At 44.7% G+C, this 20,746-nt stretch overlaps 1 protein-coding gene across 1 annotated transcript in view; it reads left to right on the top strand.

Moving 5' to 3' along the window:
• PGM2L1 (phosphoglucomutase 2-like 1) overlaps window positions 1-17,145 on the top strand; it is a 47,630-nt gene extending 30,485 nt beyond the window's left edge. Inside the window, exons 4-14 of the mRNA XM_010004562.1 lie at window positions 2,726-2,810; window positions 3,776-3,859; window positions 5,397-5,590; window positions 6,597-6,786; window positions 7,055-7,152; window positions 7,937-8,117; window positions 10,572-10,665; window positions 11,842-11,971; window positions 13,330-13,519; window positions 15,092-15,225; window positions 17,043-17,145. Coding sequence (XP_010002864.1) covers window positions 2,726-2,810; window positions 3,776-3,859; window positions 5,397-5,590; window positions 6,597-6,786; window positions 7,055-7,152; window positions 7,937-8,117; window positions 10,572-10,665; window positions 11,842-11,971; window positions 13,330-13,519; window positions 15,092-15,225; window positions 17,043-17,145 — 1,483 coding nt within the window. The remainder of the gene's footprint in view (window positions 1-2,725; window positions 2,811-3,775; window positions 3,860-5,396; window positions 5,591-6,596; window positions 6,787-7,054; window positions 7,153-7,936; window positions 8,118-10,571; window positions 10,666-11,841; window positions 11,972-13,329; window positions 13,520-15,091; window positions 15,226-17,042) is intronic.
• The last annotated feature ends 3,601 nt before the right edge of the window (window positions 17,146-20,746 follow it).

The following is a 20,746-nucleotide window of genomic DNA, read 5'->3' as shown; positions in this document are numbered from 1 at the left end:
GTAACCTAGAATTTTTGATGTCCTTGTGTAGACTGCACTCTGTGAATTCCCACAGTGGGAATATCTCACCTGGAATGCTTAAAATGTAAACTTCCAGTGATGCCAAATTGTGCTTTTTGCAGGGAAAGGGGAGACAGAAGGTCTGTAAAAACTGCTTTCTGAATTCTGTAAGGAATCCAAATCCCTTGTCATTTGGAGAGCAAAATATATGTACTAATGACATGCTTTAAAAAAAAAGCCCACAAAACCCAAGCACAACCCTGGGGCTAATTATTCTTTAGTTAATTGTACAGGCTGGAGGAGCTGAGGGTGTTCAGCCTGGAGAAGAGAAGGCTCCAGGGAGACCTTAGAGCACCTTCCAGTGCCTGCAGGGGCTCCAGGAAAGCTGGGGAGGGACTTTTCATCAGAGAAGACAGAGAAGTGATAGGACAAGGGGTGATGTTTTGAAACTGAAAGAGGGGAGATTTAGGTCAGACATCAGAAGAAATTCTTCCCTATGAGGGTAGGAAGGCACTAGAACAGGTTGCCCAGAGAAGCTGTGGCTGCCCCATCCCTGGAGGTGTTGAGGGGCAGGTTGGATGGGGCTTGTGCAGCCTGGTCTGGTGGGAGGTGTCCCTACCCATGGCAGGGGGGTTTGGAGCTGGAGGATCTTCAAGGTCCCTTCCAACCTTCACCATTCTATGTTTCAATGGTAAACTTCCAGTGTTGTCAAATTGTGCTTTTTGCAGGGTAAGGGAAGAGACAAGGTCTATAAAAGATCTGCTTTCTGAGTTCTGTAGAGAATTCTAATCCCTTGTCATTCAGGGATCATAAAGCCCCACAAAACCCAAGCACTACCCTGGGGCTAATTACTCTTTAGTTAAATAGTAATTAATTATTGTATTTAATGTAGTTGTTGTAGGTAATAGTTGTAACTAATGTAGTTGGGTGAGTTTTTAAAACTTGTTTGTTAAAAAGGTGATCTGGTGGATTAGATGATCTTTCGAGGTCCCTTGCAACCCCTAAGATTCTGTGATTCTAAGATTCTGTGAAGATCTGCTATTTCAGGGATGTAGGAACTGTACAGAATCTAGTAACTGTCTTTTAAATAGTTTCTGCATTCCCAAGGTCCACCTTTCCACGCCCTCCTGTCTGCTCTTCAGATGTGTGTGGCACATTGGCTCCCAGGCATAAGGGTCTTCAACTCATCTGTCACACTATATTTGGGCTATTACTCAAATTATTTGGGTTATGGTTAGCTTCAAAATATAGAAGCATAGGAAAAACCTTCCTTTTTAGCCACACAAAGTTTGGAATTCAGACTTGATGGCAGCACAGTTGTTGTTTTATGTGTCAAAAGAGCCAGTCAGTTCTCAACTACGTGTTTCTTTTGTCCCATCATCCCTGAGGGTGATGGCAGCCTGTCCAGAGGAGTTCTGTAATTAGTAATTAAGTTGACTCAAGTATTGTGATACACAAGCAAAATTTTCAGCTACAAGCTGAGCTCTTAAACTCAGTTTAAGAGCAGTTTCAGGTTAGATTTGATAGGTGCCAAAGTGAAATTTTGAGTAACTGAAAGAGACTGCACTGTGCACATCATGAGAGGTCAGGAGGCAAGGATTAATGCTTGTCTGTGAAAACAAGTGAGCAAAGCAAACTGCAACTTGTGAGTCTTTCATCTGTTTTGACCCTGAGCAAAACTTCCCTGGCATATGAGGAGAGGCTGAGAAAACTTGGCTTGTTCAGCCTGGAGAAGAGAAGGCTCAGGGGAGACCTTATCACCATGTTCCAGTCCTTAAAGGGAGGCTCCCAGGAAGATGGAGACTCCCTATTGACAAGGAGTCCCACAGAAAAGACAAGGGGTCATGGGCACAAGTTGCTCCTGGGGAGATTCCCATTGGACACAAGAGGGAAATGTTTCCCCATCAGGACAGTCCAACACTGGAACAGTCTCCCAAGGGAAGTGGTGGATTCCCTCACACTGGGCAGTTTGAAGTCTCAGCTTGACAGGGTGCTGAGCCACCTCATACCAACTGGAGTAGGACCTGGAAAGGTTGGACCAGATGGTCCTTGAGGTCCCTTCCAACCTGGCATTCTGGGATTCCATGATTCCTATTACCTGCTGAGCTGTGTGCACCTGACTCGAACAGTTTCATATCAAAGTTACCTGAATGAGAATGAGTTTCCCTGCTGCTTGAAAGGAAATGTTTATAATAAAGTCAAGGTTTAAAATCACAGATGCTGTTACTATTCCTGAACTTTCTGGGATAAGAGCATGCTGGTTTGCAGGAGGATATTTTAGGAATAAATCTGCTTCTTGGGTATTGGCTGAAGCTACTGACCAAGGCTGGCAAACAAGCTTTGCTGTGTGGGATACTGAGTCCTTTTCCAAACCTGCTGTTGCAGACATCTGGCACTTTAAACTTTCTGGGAGGTTGGTTCTGTCCTTGAATGAAGGATGCATGTCATGCCAGTAGGTTCTGTATTTTTGCTATCACTGGTGTATCTACATGGTTGACTAAAATGCCTTGTGCTCTTCAAGCCACACACAAAAGCACCATCTGGGATTGTCCACCCTGAAAGCGGTGTTGCACTGGCTGCAGCCTGTGGGATACTACTGTTAGTGTAAAGAAAATAAGAAGGGATTTAAGAAACAAGTGCAATGAAGTTTACAGTAATGCCATATGGCTGCTGGATTGTTGTGGGGAGCTGGGTTGACTGCATCTTTTCTCTTTCCTGTTGGTAGGCTTGCAAAGCTCACTGCAGCTGTCCTGCTGGCTAAAGATGTACCTGTCTACTTCTTTTCCACCTATGTCCCTACACCCTTTGTGGTGAGTCACCTTCTCTTGTACAATGTTGAACCATGCAGTTAAGGGAGTCTTGGAAAATTTGCTAAAAATGTGAACTAGCAATTTTCTTCTCAAATTCCAGTATTTAAACAGAAAAATAGGGGCTGCTTGGAACACCTGGCTATTCAAGGAGGTGTGAACAAGAGTGTTGCTGGATTCTTCTGTGTGCAGATAATCAACAGAGTCAGATTTCACCCCAGGCTGCCATGGGAGGGCTAAAGTTATTCCAGTTCAGGGTTTGTGTTATTAGTTACCAATGAAGTGTTGTGCTGTTCTTTCATTCTGTTCTTAAACACCTGAGTGTGGTAAGAGTCAAAGATGATATTTATGTGTGTGTGATTAAATACACGTGTATAGGGACTGTATGTTTTTGGATGCAAGACTTGTACTGCTTGGAGTGGAAGAAGTGAAGATTGACTCTACTTTTAGTATCTAAAAAAAAAAATAGGGCTTTATTTTCTAGTCACAGCAGCTTTTTCTTGCAGGGTTTTAAATCCTTATGTTTAAACCCAGCTTTCTAGTGTGCTGTGCATGCAGTGCATCTTTTTTCCAGGGGAGGACTGAATAAAAAGGCTGGGTGCTCATTAGCTGGAGGTACCTGTAACTTGTTTTTCAAGCAGCCTTTTGATGAATTCCCTCATTCCGTTTGAACCTGTTTTCTCTTTCTCAAATGCTCCTGTAATCTGAGTGTCAGTTTCCTTGAGTCAGTTGTGTTTATGTGGCTGGGAAACAGAATAATGCTCCTGTGCAACAGAACAGAACAAACTTGCTGGCTACAGGAGGCAGAACGATGAGCATTCATGTCTACAATGTTCAGATAACCTGGTGACACGTTAGGAGCCACTTCTCCTGTGCTATCCTATTGTATAACTGTCCTTATATTATAATTTTATCTGTGCCAGCTGCAGAACTCTTGGCTAAATCAACGTTTCTGGCTTTCCTTGTAGCCCTATGCTGTCCAGGAGCTCAAAGCTGTGGCTGGTGTGATGATCACAGCGTCCCACAACCGGAAAGAAGACAATGGATACAAGGTCAGGCTTGAACTTGGAAGTTCATAGCATGTCCCAATCAGCTGCTTTCCAGTTTTCCCCACCTGCCTTTGGCATTTGGCTTCTTCTGGAACATGGATGTGTGTACATTAGAAGGAAAAACGGTTTCAAGTAATAAACCTTTCATATAACCTGAATGACACACACTGCCTGTGACTGGAGCTGAAGACCACCCTGCTTGTGTATCTTGAGCACATCTGTTGGGACATTCCATAATCAGCAGCTGAAGAAGTGTTTCAGCAATTTATTATGTGTTCATTTCTTAGACTTAAAAATGAGTTTCAAACTAAGCTAGATCTTAGGTGAATTAGTCAGCCCAGTAGGTAACTATGCTGAAGATGGAGATGGTTTGGTAGTTGATGAATAGAACTTCTTAGTAGCTTGGTGCTCCCTGCAAGGTTGTTTTTTCTGGGCATTGGGAGAGAGGTGAGTGGCTTCATTTGGAAAGCTTGGAACAGTATAACCATCTGTAACAGCAAATGCTGCTTATGCAGTTCTTCCTTTCTGAACTGCCTAAGAATCTGAACTAAACTCTAAATTGTAACTAAACTTGGCATTCTGGATGCTTAGGAACAGGTCAGTGAATAATGGCAGTGATAAGAAAGCAAAGATAACTCTTGGAGGTGATTGTACTGCACTCATCCTCTGTCAGACAAATTGTAAAGTACTTTTCAGCCTTTGCTGAGCCACATCAGCTTTCTAGGTGCTTCATTTTTATCAAGAAGCTATTTTTGTCTCCTAATAGGAAGCATTTCACTTTTGCCAGGATATTGTGGTGGTGTTGGTTTTTTTTCTAGCTTTCACATGAATTGTTTTATCTTTCACATTTCCCCTGTGAATTCAGCAGCTTCTAAAGGTTTTGGACAATTCTAACCCAACTTGACAAAGCCATAGTTTTGAAGATAATCTGTGCCTGCAGGTTTCATGGAAGCCAGAGGACAAGAAAAGAGCCAGATTGGTCTGAGTTGAAAGTCTGCATTGTGAACACAACCATGGTGCTGGAAACAAACTGTGGGAAAACAGGCATCTAAATAATTCCTCAACAAATACTTTTTATAGCTCAGGGTTTGCTAGTGTTTCCAGCTGAAAGATTATGGTTGTTTAGTTATGGAAAAACATGTGCCTTGGCACAGTACTTATCAGTTTTGCTTTGATTTCAAAAACAAGTTGTGCTGCTTTTGCAAAAGGAAAGTCAGACCATGTGAAGGTAACTTTTTTCATCTGTTTCAGTTTCAAAAACAATAGTGCCCAGTATCAGCTTCTCATGTCCTGGTGATTTCAGTCATAATGGTTGAATACCAGCTTTTTTTTGAAACTAGGTCTTGTTGCTGATTAGCTCTCATTGCATAACTGGAATCAAACTGTGGTTCCAAATGACTTTTGAGAGTTGAGCCAGTTGAGCCTTCTCTGTGTGACCTCAAGAAGCAGGAAGCATGGCTAATCCTGCAGGTAAAATAATTTATGAAGTTGATAATCTCTGTAATTGACCTATGTCTTGTTTTTCTTGAACTTATACCAGGTTTATTGGGAAAATGGAGCACAGATCACCTCTCCTCATGACAAGGAAATTATAAAATGTATAGAAGAGTGTGTGGAACCATGGGATGGCTCATGGAATGAGAATCTAGTAGACACCAGTCCCCTTAGGCAGGATCCTCTGAAGAAAATTTGTGACTGTTACATGGAGGATTTGAAAAAGATCTGTTATTATAGGTATTGTATAAAACAAAGTGTACTTAATGATGTGTTTGAGTAAGGTCTGGGTTACATGTGAAAAGTGCAGTGCTGACAGGTAGACCTCAATAATGTGTCCAGTTCTGGAGTCCCCAAGACAAGAAGGGCAGGGAGCTCCTGAAGGGAGTCCAGAGAAGGCCATGAAGATGATCCAAGGGCTGGAGCAGCTCTGCTCTGGAGCCAGGCTGGGAGAGTTGGGGTGTTCAGCCTGGAGAAGAGAAGGCTCCAGGGAGAGCTGAGAGCAGCTTCCAGTGCCTGAAGGGGCTCCAGGAAAGCTGGGGAGGGGCTTGGGACAAGGGCAGGGAGGGATGGGAGCAGGGGGAAGGGTTTCCAGCTGGCAGAGGGAGCTGGAGCTGAGATGGGAGGGAGAAATTCTGGGCTGTGAGGGTGGGGAGAGCCTGGCCCAGGTTGCTGAACACCTCAACTCTCCCAGCCTGGCTCAGGGGGGTCTCAGCAGAGCAGAGCAGAGGGGACAATCCCCTCCCTGGCCCTGCTGCTCACGCTGCTGGTGACACAGCCCAGGACACGGGTGGGTTCTGGGCTCCATGTCATGTTGAGCTTCTCATCCACCATCACTCCCAGGTTCTTCTCCTCAGGGCTGTTTTTGATCCATTCTCCACCCAACCTGTATTTGCACCTTGGATTTCTCTGGCCCAGGTGCACTTGGCCCTGTTGAACTTCATGCAGTTTGCACAGTCCCACCTCTCCAGCCTGCCCAGGTCCCTCTGGATGAATCTGTGCCCTCCAGGATGTCACCTCACTGTGTCATCAACAAACTGAGGGAGAAGCAGAAGAAGCTTTAATCCAGCAATTTCTAGTGAAAGTCCAAATGAGCACTTTTCCCTCATTCCTTCTTTGAAATTAATGCAGAAATCAGCAGAATTGTGCAAAGTGCAATTGCATTTTCTCTTGCTTTTGCTCCCCACCTGAAAGTAGTTTGGTTAAATAACCAAAATCTTGCTGAAATTCTCTTTTTCCTTCTCAGGGAGCTGAACACACAAACACATTTGAAGTTTGTTCATACCTCATTTCATGGAGTTGGACATGACTACGTGCAGTTGGCTTTCCAAGCCTTTGGCTTTCAGCCTCCCATTCCAGTCCCTGAACAAAAGGATCCAGATCCAGACTTCTCCACTGTCAAATGCCCAAATCCTGAAGAAGGAGAATGTGTCCTGGTATGTATATATATTTTTTTTCTACTTCATCAGATTTATGTGGTTTTATGGGCTTTTCTCTGTCTGGATATGGTCCTGTGGTAAAAAACAGGAAGGAACAGGATTACCTGCCTGAGGAAGAGAACAGGGAGGACCTGGCTTTGAGCTGTGTTAATGCAGGGAGAATCCACATGACATTGTCTTTAATTGCACATTATATGTAAATAAGAAGTAAGACTGAGTTTATTGGATATTTTATGATTATTTTTCCTGCCTTTTCTCTCACCAGGAGTTGTCACTGAGGCTTGCAGAGAAAGAAAAGGCTAAAGTAGTAGTGGCCACTGATCCAGATGCAGACAGACTAGCAGTGGCAGAACAGCAGGAGAAGTAAGTGGTGAGACCTCTTATTTTATCTCTTTTTGCAGAAGAGAGAGTAAAAATCACAGAATTGTCCCCAAGTGGCTGCCAGGCACACACCTTCAACCTTCTCTTTCCTGTGGTGATTTAGCTATTTGGGTGTCTTTCTTCCTAGCATCATCTTCTGTTTTAGCTCCACCTGAAATCATGTCTTTTAAACCAGTAACTCAGAAAAAAATCAATATTTAGCAGTGTTAGAGTAAATGGCCAGATAAAATTTAACTGAAAAGCTGACTGGTCACCTAATACAATAGAATCTTGTCAGTAATTGCTGTTTTTTCACTTCTGTGGGGCAAACAAATTGAACCATGGGACAGTTAGATGTTGTGGGCTCTTTTTCCCCCCCCTGGGCTTCTTCATATTGAATAGAAATTGTTTTTCTTCCACTAACAGGCCAAAATTCTGAGAATTGTGTAAGTAACCACCCATACTGTGCAGTTGTGCAGGCTCTACCTGACTGCAGTGTGTAGGCTCTCTAGTCTGCTGTGCTTCTCTTTCAGAAATGAGACCTCTAAGCTGTTCTCAGGCTGCCAGTGGAGGTACTTAATTGGTATCTTTGCTTGCAGAAATTCACTGGGCTTGTAAATCATGGAGATGTGATGAGTTTGGAGTCCTCTTAGTAACGTGGCTTTGTCTAGAGCAGCTTGTCCATAGTGTGCTCAGATTCCTGTTGTTCCACTGACTGCAGAAAACATCTCTCCCTGAGTGGATGGGAAACCTGAAAGAGCTTTTGCATTTCCTGTCCTGTCTGCAGTGGCTGCTGGAAGGTGTTCACTGGCAACGAGCTGGCAGCTCTGTTTGGGTGGTGGATGTTTTCTTGCTGGAAGGAAAACTGCTCTGAAGATGCTGATGTGAAGAACGTTTACATGTTGGCGACCACGGTCTCCTCAAAAATCCTGAGGGCAATTGCACTTAAAGAGGGATTTCACTTTGAAGTAAGTCTGAGTTTTATGATGTCTTCTTGGCTGAGTAAAATCTGATTGCCACGTTCTCCATCTAGTCCTCCTTCCTATGAGGACAGGCTGAAAGTTGGGGGTGTTCAGCCTGGAGAAGAAAAGACTCCAAAGAGACTTGAGCATCTTCCAGTGCCTGGAGGGGCTCCAGGAAAGCTGGGGAGGGACTTGGGACAAAGGCAGGGAGTGAGAGGACAAAGGGGGATGGATTAAAACTGGAAGAGGAGACATTTAGGTTGGACATGAGGGAGAAATTCTGTGCTGTGAGGGTGGGGAGAGCCTGGCCCAGGTTGCCCAGAGAAGCTGTGGCTGCCCCATCCCTGGCAGTGTTGAAGGGCAGGTTGGATGGGGCTTGGAGCAGCCTGGGCTGCTGGGAGGTGTCCTTGCCTATGCAGGGGGTGGGAAATAGATGATCTTTAAGGTCCCTCCAACTCGAGTCATTCTATGATCTATGACCTTACACAGTTAAAAAATAAAGCTTCCAGACCCTTAGGAATTTTTGTGCATTCCAACCCTCAGGGAAACTGGTTTACCCAGACAAGTCTGAGTTCAGCCTCTGCAGTATTTCTCAACGTGAGAATTCTCTTCCAGTGAACACAGACTGTGAGATCAGCTTATGCAAAGCTCCAAGGAAATGACACAAGTAAAATCCAAAATTACAGAGAACAGAAATGCTTTTGTCTGGCTTCTATTTCTAGAGAGAAATTCTGAAACTGAAGAGACTGAAAGAGACTCTGGTTCTAAGAGACTGCAAGTGTGTGCCACTTGGTGTGCTTGCTACAGAAGTGCAGTGCTTTGGGCTGGATTTGTAGCAAATATGTACAGGTTGCACAGTGTTCCTTTAGGTTCCCAGGTCACTAGTAGGTTTTAAAGCTGGTTTTGCTTCAAATGGCAACAGACAGAAGAGCTCTGATGTTGAAATATTTACTGTAGTGTCTTTAAGGACTTGCTGAAAAAGAAAAGAGGGTGTGATGTGACTATGCTCCCACAGACTGAAGGTTATTGTTCTAGTTCCTGCATTCAAATCTAGTGTTTACTTTGATTTCTGAGGCAGTGGGATGTTGGCCTGGAGAGATGCAAGTGCTACAGAACTTAGCACAAAGGTACAAAGATCCAGGTCCTGTTTAACAAATCTGTGTGCACCAGGAGCAAATATTTTGTCAAACAATGAGGAATTAAAAACTGAAACTGAAAGCAACTCTGAAAAGCATTTTGAGTGACTGTCCAGATGTGCTTACCAGGTTGAGCATCCCTGCCTTGAAGTGAGTTTCATTATTCCACTAAATACTGTTAAGTTTGTTGACACATTTGACTGAAAAAAAGAAAACTCTAGACATTTACAGAAGCCCTTGGTCTCCTCTGAAAGCTTCACCTCCTTTCTTCTCCCAAGCTTTTCTTTGCTTTTGCATCACCTGAGGAGCACAAGCAGTGCTTCTTCCCTCCCATCACTCAACATTGCTGTTTATATTTCTGGAACTTTACCTTTTGAAGACCCTGGCACTGGTGTCTCATGTGATAAGCACCACAAAATATCTTCTCTGATCTCAGAGAGAAACACCTTCTTTTAAGCACACGTCCTGCTTGACTTGATGCTCATGTCCTAGTTGAGTATTCACCAGTGAAATGCTGTTCACTGACTCTCTGCTTTAGATTAATCATCTGAAGATATGACTTGGCTAATATTTGTCCTCGCTGTCCCTATTGTGTTGGTCAATTAATTAGATTTAAATTTATGGAAATTAAATCTCACCGGGGATGTAATGAGCAATAAGAAAAGCTTCTACAGGTATATTGGGAATAAAATGACACCCTAGGGAAGGGTAGGCCCTCTCCTGAAGGAAACAGGAGACCTAGCTAGGCAGGATATTGAGGGGGCTGAGGTTCTCAAGGACTTATTTGCATCAGTCTTCTCTGGTAAGAGCTCCAGTCTCATCACAAAGGCCACAGCAGGGGACAGCAGGGACTGGGAGAACAAAGCACCCCCCACTGTAGGAGAAGAACAGGTTTGGGACTATCTAAAGAACATGAAGGTCTATGGGACCCCATGGGGTCCATCCACAGGTCCTGGAGGAGCTGGTGGATGCAGTTACTGAACCTCTGTCCATCATCTTGGAGGGCTCATGGCAGTCTGAGGAGGTTCCCACCATTCTATGTTTCTATGAAATTATTTCAGGAAAATCAGAAGTCCTTAAGCTTTATTTTGCCTCTGCAACAGTCTTTCCCATGGACCTTAAAATTCAGAATAATCTCCACCCCCTTTTTTTTAATTTTCCATTTGAGGCCTCAGTTATTGGTTTTTGCTGAACTCCCAAGTCTAGAATACAAGGCTCCCATTTGAGGAAGCATCCTGGAGGTGAAGGGAATACTGGCTTCCCTTTATTCTTTGACTTGAAACTAAATTGAAAATGTGTATTTATTGCACTTTTTCTGCTTCAGGAAACCCTCCCTGGTTTCAAATGGATTGGTAGTAGAGTGAAAGACCTCATAGATAATGGAAAAGAAGTTCTCTTTGCATTTGAAGAGTCTATTGGTATGTATGTTAATATCACTTCAAAATGCTGAGACCTCTGTGTGGGACATGTGACTAAAAAGGAATGGTCTTAGTTATGAAACAAAACACAGAAATACTTCATTTTTGTGCTTGTAGTTGCTTTTATTGGGAATTTGCTCTCATCAAATCAACTTGCCCATTATCATCATAAATGATATGTGAATCTCTGCTTCTGGTGTGGTGCTTGTGCATGCAAACCTGTTTTGATACAAGTCCTGAGGTGCCAGAGCCAAAATACTCTTCCTTTTTAGCTGAGATGGTGTGTAGAATTTGTTCTTCATCAGTTTAGTGTCTCGCAGGTCCTCTCTGTGAGGACTCACTGATAATGGAACTGGGAGGTTGCTTGATTTGGCCACACTGTCCATCCCACAGTGCAGCAGGTCCTCCAGGAGCTGCACTGTCCTCTCATACCTCAGAACATTGTGTGAGGAGTCCAGACATGTGCAGGAACAGCATTAAATACCTGATGGAAGCATGTGAATACCTCTGCTGACCTTGCCTTGAGCTCTCTGTTTTTCTTGTTAGTCTTGCTGACACCACTGCTCTGGAGAGAACTGAGTAGGGAATGTTTTGGCTGTAGGAATTCATAGAAGTTCTCCCCTTAGGACAAATGGCAGCTTCCTGGGACAGCACGTTCACATGTGATGTGGCATTTCAGATGAGGCATTAGGAAGAAATTCTTGGCTGTGAGGATGATGAGGCCCAGGTTGCCCAGGAAAGCTGTGATTGCCCCATCCCTGGCAGTGTTGAAGGGCAGGTTGGATGGGGCTTGGAGCAGCCTGGGCTGCTAGGAGGTGTCCCAAGGCTGTATCTGTTTGGGTTCCTTGGATTCAACTCACTGGTAAGACTCTTTGCAGCACTGGTGTGCTTGCACAAAGCAGGCAAAGATAAATATGTATGTTCTGAGAGATCTCCTCCCAGAGCAGATGTTATCAGCCTGGAATTAATTGATTGATTAGAACATGTATCTTTCCAGCCCCATAACCTCTAAGCTAATTAGCTTTCCTAAAAAGGAGGTCTGCATTGCACTAATGAAACCTGCTTAGGTGTATCAGCCAATTTTCATTGACAGGGAAAAGGTTAACACTTCAGGCAATTAAATCAATGCATTAGTATGTCACGTTCTTTATTCCATGGTCCATTTTTGGTTCCCAGGCTTCATGTGTGGCACATCAGTGCTGGATAAAGATGGTGTGAGTGCAGCAGTGGTCATAGCTGAAATGGCAACCTACCTGGAGGGCAAGAACCTAACACTGGCACAGAAACTCCTTGAGATATATGAAACGTAAGTTGTATTTATCATCAATATGTTCCACTGAAATACTTTGGAGCTGGGAATAATCTAGGAAACATTTTTCCTGTGTCCCTCAGATGTTTTCTCATTGCTCATGGCAGGGGGGGTGGAACCTGATGATCTTTAAGGTCCCTTCCAGCCTTCACCATTCTATGACTCTAATTTGGTTTTTATGATGCTGTGATGTGCTGCAGTTTTCAGGATTACAGAAACCACTTGGATACCACATCTCCCAAAGGACTGAAAGGCCCTTTCTGCACTAATTTGTGAAAGAGTAGAATTTTGCCAACTTCCCTCTCTTGTTTCATTCACACTGTGTTATTTCTCTTAGCTTCTGATGAGTAGCTGTGTCTTAGTTGAGGTCTGTGGGCCTCTCCTCAAACACTGTTTTCCCTGAAAGATGCTCTGGGGTTTGTTAGATCATGTGCTGTTCTTGCAGAGGTTTGTAATGGAGCAGAGGTTAAAGGCATGGCCTGTGTTCCATAGCTATGGACACAATTCATGGCAAGAAAATGAGGGACACATTTCTGTCAGAATTAAGTCCTGGGATCATCCCATTTCATCAGCAGAAGTTCCTGTGCTTTATGGACCTGCCAGCACAGTCAGAGCAAATCCCAGGTGCTGCTTCTATTCCTGCCAGCCCTGCAGAACAGCAGACTCTGGCCCTTCAGCTTGGAACAAGGAAACACAAACAATGGTCAACATCTATCTCCTTATGGCACTTGGGATCTTGCTCTGTCATGTGCAAACTGTAGCAAATTCTGCACAACTGGACTGAAAAGCTGCCAGGTACAGTGGTAAGAGAAGGATTTCATGCTTTCTCTTAAGCTGCAGAGAAGGGTCTGTGTAGAATGAAGAGTGGGTGGTTGAACAACCTACATTTCCATGTGCAAACATGGTTGTTTCACCTTGTGATGGCTTCCAGTAGGTCTGACTGGGGACAGCAGCTTTATCTTGGGTGAAATCATCAGTCACCTTCCTCAGAGGCTGTTGAAAGAACCTGTGGTTGTGGCTGCTCATGTGGCTCTAACAGGCGATTTTTGATGGTGTGGGAATTACTTTTCATGTTCATTTCCTGAGGGCTACCAAGGCTGCACTTGGTCAAACAGGTGTTTTTCAGTTCCTTGGAATTGAAACCTTTGCTTGAATTGAAAAATACCTTCAGTTGAGCTGAGTAATCCAGTGAAATCTGCTTCAAAGTCCAAACATTTGTCTATAAATATCTGCTTCCACAGCTGGGAAAGCTGTGGGGTTTTTCCTGTTATTCCTTTTCCAAATGGGCTTTTATAGATACCAAATGTCCATAAAACTCCTGCATCTCATCACTGAAAATGTTGATCTGCTTGTAGGTATGGATATCACATATCAAAGACTTCCTACTTCTTGTGCTATGATCCTCCAACTATCAAGAGGATATTTGAGAGGCTTCGGAACTTCAATACCCCTCAGTCTTACCCAAGTTGTTGTGGTGTTTACAATATCTTACATGTAAGAGATGTCACCACTGGCTATGACAGCAGCCAGCCCAGCAGGAAATCGGTGAGTTCTGAGCCCTTGTTGCAGGAGGGGTTTGGGTTTTGAAGAGACAAAGTTAAATACCCCAAGAACTATGCAGAAGGGTGGTCAAGGGCAGGTTGGATGGGGCTTGGAGCAACCTGGGCTGGTGGGAGGTGTCCCTGCCCATGCAGGGGGTTGGGACTAGATGAAGTTTAAGGTCCTTTCCAACCCAAACCAGTCTATGACTCTCTCTAGGACTGACTGTGTCTCTCCCTCTCTAGGACTGACTGTGTCTCTCCCTCTCTAGGACTGACTGTGTCTCTCCCTCTCTAGGACTGACTGTGTCTCTCCCTCTCTAGGACTGACTGTGTCTCTCCCTCTCTAGGACTGACTGTGTCTCTCCCTCTCTAGGACTGACTGTGTCTCTCCCTCTCTAGGACTGACTGTGTCTCTCCCTCTCTAGGACTGACTGTGTCTCTCTCTCTCTCTCTAGGAGTGTCTCTCTCTCTCTCTCTAGGAGTGTCTCTCTCTCTCTCTCTAGGAGTGTCTCTCTCTCTCTCTCTCTAGGACTGTCTCTCTCTCTAGGACTGTCTCTCTCTCTAGGACTGTCTCTCTCTCTAGGACTGTCTCTCTCTCTAGGACTGTCTCTCTCTCTAGGACTGTCTCTCTCTCTAGGACTGTCTCTCTCTCTAGGACTGTCTCTCTCTCTAGGACTGTCTCTCTCTCTAGGACTGTCTCTCTCTCTAGGACTGTCTCTCTCTCTAGGACTGTCTCTCTCTCTAGGACTGTCTCTCTCTCTAGGACTGTCTCTCTCTCTAGGACTGTCTCTCTCTCTAGGACTGTCTCTCTCTCTAGGACTGTCTCTCTCTCTAGGACTGTCTCTCTCTCTAGGACTGTCTCTCTCTCTAGGACTGTCTCTCTCTCTAGGACTGTCTCTCTCTCTAGGACTGTCTCTCTCTCTAGGACTGTCTCTCTCTCTAGGACTGTCTCTCTCTCTAGGACTGTCTCTCTCTCTAGGACTGTCTCTCTCTCTAGGACTGTCTCTCTCTCTAGGACTGTCTCTCTCTCTAGGACTGTCTCTCTCTCTAGGACTGTCTCTCTCTCTAGGACTGTCTCTCTATGACCTGTCAACTAAGGTGGCAGTATAATTCCAGGCATCTCTTAAGGCTGCCTAACAACATCTACTGGGAGGAAAACTGCTTAAATGGGAAATGGCCTGGCTGTTGTGTTGACTGTGTTGATACAAAAATGAATGAATTTTATTAGTTGAAGTGAGCTGGATGCTCCTCCAACTCTTAAGCTAAGTGGGCTTCCAGATGTTGGAATTCCAGTGGGAGGAAGAGGCAGTCTGATCTAGGTGGAAGTTGTGGAAGCCCTGGAAGAGTTCAAGGGCAGGTTGGATGGGGCTTGGAGCAGCCTGGGCTGGTGGGAGGTGTCCCTGCCCATGGCAGGGGGGTTGGGACTGGGTGGTCTTTAAGGTTCCTCCAACCCCAACCAGTGTGTGATTCTCCGATAGGTCTGGACGGAATATTGTATTTAAAACAAAAATAATCAAAAAACCCTCCCAGTTTTGTGTTAGTCGGGATGTTCTGCAATAAAATGTTGTTTCTGTAGGTGCTGCCAGTGAGTAAGAGCAGTCAGATGATCACTTTTACATTTCAAAATGGTTGTGTTGCCACCCTTCGGACCAGCGGGACGGAGCCAAAGATCAAGTACTACGCGGAGATGTGTGCGCTGCCCCAGCAGAGGTCAGTGGCTGGGCTGCCTGCATAGGGGCTTTGCCAGGCTGCAGCAGAAGCAGTGTGGTCAGCAGGTCAAGGAGGGGATGGTCCCTGTTTACTCAGCTCTTGTGAGACCCCCCCTGCAGGGCTGGGAACAGCTCTGGGGTCCCCAGCACAGGGAGGACACGGAGCTGTTGGAGAGAGGCCAGAGGAGGCCCCGGAGATGCTGGGAGGGCTGGAGCAGCTCTGGAGCCAGGCTGGGAGAGTTGGGGTGTTCAGCCTGGAGAAGAGAAGGCTCCAGGGAGACCTGAGAGCAGCTTCCAGTGCCTGAAGGGGCTCCAGGAAAGCTGGGGAGGGACTTTTCACCCCAGAGGGCAGTGACAGGACAAGGGGTGATGGTTTGAAACCAAAAGAGGGAAGGTTGAGGTCAGACATCAGAAGAAATTCTTCCCCATGAGGGCAGGAAGGCACTGGCCCAGGTTGCCCAGGGAAGCTGTGGCTGCCCCCTCCCTGGAGCTGTTCAAGGGCAGGTTGGATGGGGCTTGTGCAGCCTGGTCTGGTGGGAGGTGTCCCGGCTCATGGCAGGGGGGTGGAACTGGAGGATCTTCAAGGTCCCTTCCAACTTCCACCATTCTTTGACTCTATGAACATGCTTCCATACACCTGGGAGTGGACAAGGTGCCACTGGGTGGAGAAAATATAAGATAGAGTCAAGGCAAAGAGCTCCATCAACAGGGAAGGAATAAGTGCTGGAAATATTGCCCTTAACCTAATCTGAACACTGGGGAAGGGCAGGCAGGTCAGAGCAGTGAGGAGAGAAAGCACCTGAGGATGCTTTGGTGCAGGATTTGGGCTTCTGTTTTTCATTTGGGTAAGTCAGAAAAATACATGGGCCTTTCATTTGAGTCATACTAATGGTTAATGACAGTTATTGTCTGGAACATGAAATTGAAAAGCTTTCAAGCCTCCCTGATTCAAATCATCAAATGCAGGAACCTCAAAAGACATTCCTCTCTATAATAACTGTGCAAATACTGCTCTAGGTTGATGTTTATTGATGATTCTTGAAAGCTGAACAGCAGGAAAGCCAGTTGGATGGCAGCATTTTAGGGTTGTTTTCTTTAAAGGGAAGTGGTGACCTGAAGGGCAGTGATACTTTGCCAATTCCCCAAATGAAAAAAGCAAATGTAAATAAGTCTGCTTTGCCTTTTCTCTGTTCCAAACAGGCTGAGTTCCTCTCCCTCCAGTGAGGCTTTGGGGGCAGGAGGGGGGTCAGGCATTTGGGAAGGGGTGTTGAAATATGTTCATTTTTGTGCATGTGGATATTGTCTTTTTATTCAGCTGAATGCCTGGGCATTTTTAAATGGGGAAAGGATCAGTGTGTTACAGTGTCCTCCTGTGAACTGTGACACTTTGCCTGTTTACTCAATCCCCCTAAATGGCACTGCAGTCAGAACATAGTCAGATACCTCAGCTCTGGGGCCTCCTAGAGAAGATTCTAGATGATCCACCTCTTAGCAGCTCATTCTTACTTTTTAATCCATGTACAGTCTGTCTCTGACCAGTCTTGAATTGGTTTTGCAGCCCTTAGTTCTTGTGCCTTCCCTGCTAGCCCTCTAGTGGCCATTGTGTTTTTCTTTCATGTAATCACATTAATTAAGACTGAAACAGCCCCTGCTGAGAAGCATCTGGTTCAAGTGAGCAGGTTGGAGCCTCTACCCATTGATGCTGGTAGGAAATGGAACAGATCTAGTCCATCACCATCAGATCTTGCTTTGTATGATGTTTTTCACGAGGTGCTTGGTGTTTATCAACCCCCTGACATGTCATTCTTCTCTTTCTAGTGACAGGACCGTGCTGGAAGAAGAACTTCAGAAGCTCATTGAAGCTTTGATTGAGCATTTCCTTGAGCCTGACAAGAACGGACTGGTCTGGCGCTCTGCTTAGATCTGCTCTCCCTGCTGTTCAGAGCAGTGTCAGCCTGCACTGCTCCCATGAAACAAAGGAACCAAGAACAGAGCTCACTTTGATGTCTGTGTGTGTGTGTGTGTGTATCCAACAGCTACGTTTTGATTCTGTGAAGAAGCAGCATCCTTTTGTCAGGCTTTTCGCCAAAGTCTGAGCTAGAAAACTGGGATAAGTGAGAGAAAAGGATGGAATTTATTATTACAATTCCCTGTCCTTTTGACCAATGGGCTAATTAACCCACACAAACTGAATTAGTGGCTTTAAGACAGCAGGTCTTAGCCACTAGGTCTTAAGCTGACTTCAGGTACTCAACACCTTTTGTGTGACAAGGGTTAAAAAATCAGGTAGCAGTGGTATTTGAAGGAAGGGGTTGCTCCAAACTGACAAAAAAAGCTTGCTTCTCCCTGGCTGTTGGGTGTGAGTGTTGGTAGCCTTGTGACAGGTCTTCATTGCTTAGCATTTCTTGTTCAGGCAAGTTCTTCAATAGGACATTTCTCAGCTATTTGAGTATCCTCCTGTTGGCAAAGGTGCTCTTGGTGCTTTGTCTCCTTTCTGTTGTGTATCTTAGAATATTGACTTGGCAGTGAAGCAATAGTGGCAACACGGGCAGTTCCACTGGCAGGCTGGGTTCTGAATTGCATCCTGCCTTCCCAAGGCTTCCAAAGGAGTAGGAACTTGGTCATTCCTTGGTTCAATTGCCCCTTCTAACAACCAAAGGCTTTGTAGCCATTTTTTGGTCCCACATCTCTAAAGGCTCTTAAGCCTTTTTTAAAATACAAGTTTTAGAAATTCAGCAACTTTGTTTGAAAATTCCAGTTAATGGTTTGTTCTGATTTTGATGGCTTGAATTTCTACTGTCTGTGTATTAACAAAAAAGAAGAAATTAGAGGTGAGACACTGCCATCCTTGGGGTTTGTTATTCTATTTTTTCCCTTCCCCTCCTTTTTTGTTTCCCTTCCCTCCTTTTTTTTTCCCTTCCCTCCTTTTTTTGTTTCCCTTTCCCTCCTTTTTTGTTTCCCTTCCCCTCTTTGTTTCCCTTCCCCTCCTTTTTTGTTTCTCTTCCCTCCTTTGTGTTTCCCTTCCCTCCTTTTTGTGTTTCCCTTCCCTCCTTTTTTTGTTTCCCTTCCCTCCTTTTTTTGTTTCCCTTCCCTCCTTTTTTTGTTTCCCTTCCCTCCTTTTTTTTGTTTCACTTCCCCAATATTTAATTTTTATTGTCACATCTCACAAATTGATTTGCTGAAATAACAGTTTGCAGATAATATTATTCTCTGGGACATATTTTTAACAACTTCCTCAAATCTGTTGCCTCCTTTTGCTGGAGCAGAATGTCACGTGGCTCATCACTTCTTCCAAAAAAATAGACCAACACAGACATTTTCATGGAGATACCTGGGATTTCAGAAAATAGAAACCACATTTTGGCTTTAACTGAAGCAACACTTCAAAAAAACCTGCCTATTGATTAACTGAGGATAATTGCTGTTAATGATTGCTATTAAATTGCTGATATAAACCTCCAGAATAAGGCCAGCAGTGTTCTGGACATCTCCCTGCTCTCACTTTGCAGTCATTAGGTGTCAAAAGAGATGAACCTGAACACTTAACCTTTATATTGGAGGCTACATGAGAAGAACCTAAGATGCACTGAAGTGAAATGCCCTGTTTTGCCACTATTGTTGGATCTCTCAGCTTGTCCTCCATCTCCTCCCTGTCCAGCCTGATGCTGCAGGGTTGCCCAGCCTGTGCTGCATCCAGGTGGCTTCAAAGACCCCCCAGCTCTCAGTGTCTGGGCAGGTGTTGGTGTTTCATGCTGACAGAAGCTTTGCACTATAAACCCTGGAGAAGTATTTTGCTGTGGATGGGTGGACGTGGACTGCAGAAAGTCTGTTTGTGGTGCACAAATTCTTATCCTCCACCTGTATTTATTTATTTTTTTATTTGAAAAGAATTCCCAAATCGTTCTGCAATTGAGGGAAAAGCATCTAATGCCAAATACCTTTTTTTTTCCCCCCTTTTCTTTTTTGATTGTACTGATATGGTGGGTGAAAGCATTTACACCTCGAGTGTACTGATGTTATTGCACAGGTCCAAGGAGGTTTGAGGGCATTTCTGACTGCTCCTCTGCCTTTAGTTCCCACAAAAAAAGGTGCAGATCTGGATCCTGACTGCACTGAAGGGGAAGAAGGGCTTTGCAGGTTGTTCCCTTGGCAGCAGATGAAAGCCTGAGGTGGTTTGGATTTTGTTTCTAAATAGCCTACCAGTAGCTCAGAAGAAAATGAGTGACTTGGAACAGAATTTTGAACAAAAGGTAAACACTGTAAAAAGCCTAATGTGTGTGTGGTGAGGCCAGTTGTGTGTTTATTGTAGCAGTTAGATGTTGTTTGAGTTGTGTTTGTGCTCCTGCAGAGAGAGCAGGAATCTGCCTTTTCCCAGAGAGTTCTGCTTTCTATCTGTAGGCAGGTGTTACCAATGCAGTGTGGAAGAAAAATGCCATGATGTTTTCAAATCAGCATTCTTAGAAGATGGTAACCAGTCTAAATATCTTAAAATATTAAATACAGGGAGTTAAGTACCTGGGATTCTTCTTGTCAATAGATTTGAGCAGTGAATTGTAGATGTTCGTAGTGTTTTTGGAATGAACAGCAACAGGCACCATGTGTTGAATGTATTTAAAAGGGTATAATAACTATTGCTGTTTTAAAACTGCTGCTACCATTGTTTTCCTACTGTATTTGAACTGTTGGATATATTTATGTTGTTCCATTTGTGGAACTCTCCCTTTATTTCCTCCCTCCAACCTTGCTTCCCTTACTTCTGTTATGTGAAGGACTGTAATTCTCTTGTTTCATTGCCCTGTAACTTTGTTCTACGTGGTGTTAGACTTTGCTGGGCTTGTGCACAACCTTCTTTCATTTGTCAGCTGGTTTTTTTTTACTACTTTTCAGATAAGAACAAAGGCTTTTCAGCCATAGTAGGAAGCAGATAATAGATCAAAGGGTTGTTTACCAGGTGCTTCCAGTTAAAAGACACCATTGCAAAGGTTGGTTGGCAGCAAGTCACTGGCTTGGAGGGAAACCATCCAGCCAAGGGCTTGGTTTGAGCATTTGATGGAAGTAGGAGGGCTTGGGTTTTGTCTTTTCCCTTTTTGATGGGACAGGCTTAATCTCTGTCTCACTCAGGTATGTGGTACAGTTGTGTTTCCATGGGCTGAGGACAGGACCTTTATGAGGACAGGAGAATCACCAGGCAAGGGTGGAAGCCTCCAGTACAGAACCTGTAGCTGAATTTTTAATTCCATTTGTGATCTAGTGTCCAGTCTGTGGGTTAAATAGCCTCAAGTGCTATTCCTTCTCTGCTCCTGCACCTCTGAAGGAGGAATCAAACTCAAATGGAAGAGAAGGAGGGTGGGTTTTTACCCTGGGACGGTTTGGCTGGAAGCTCCAAGCACAGCTGTGTCTGTAGCCTCAGCTCTCATGGCCCCTGCTTGGTGTGATGTCCTGCTCAGGAGGTGAGCCAGGACTGCCCCACCTGCCCTGCATCCCCAACAGGATGCAACTGGGAGGAGCACCACCTTTCCCTT

This window comes from Chaetura pelagica, unplaced genomic scaffold (assembly GCF_000747805.2).
Source record: "Chaetura pelagica isolate M959 unplaced genomic scaffold, ChaPel_1.0 scaffold659, whole genome shotgun sequence".
Taxonomy (NCBI): Eukaryota; Metazoa; Chordata; class Aves; order Apodiformes; family Apodidae; genus Chaetura; species Chaetura pelagica.
This window is presented reverse-complemented; position numbering and strand designations above follow the sequence as displayed.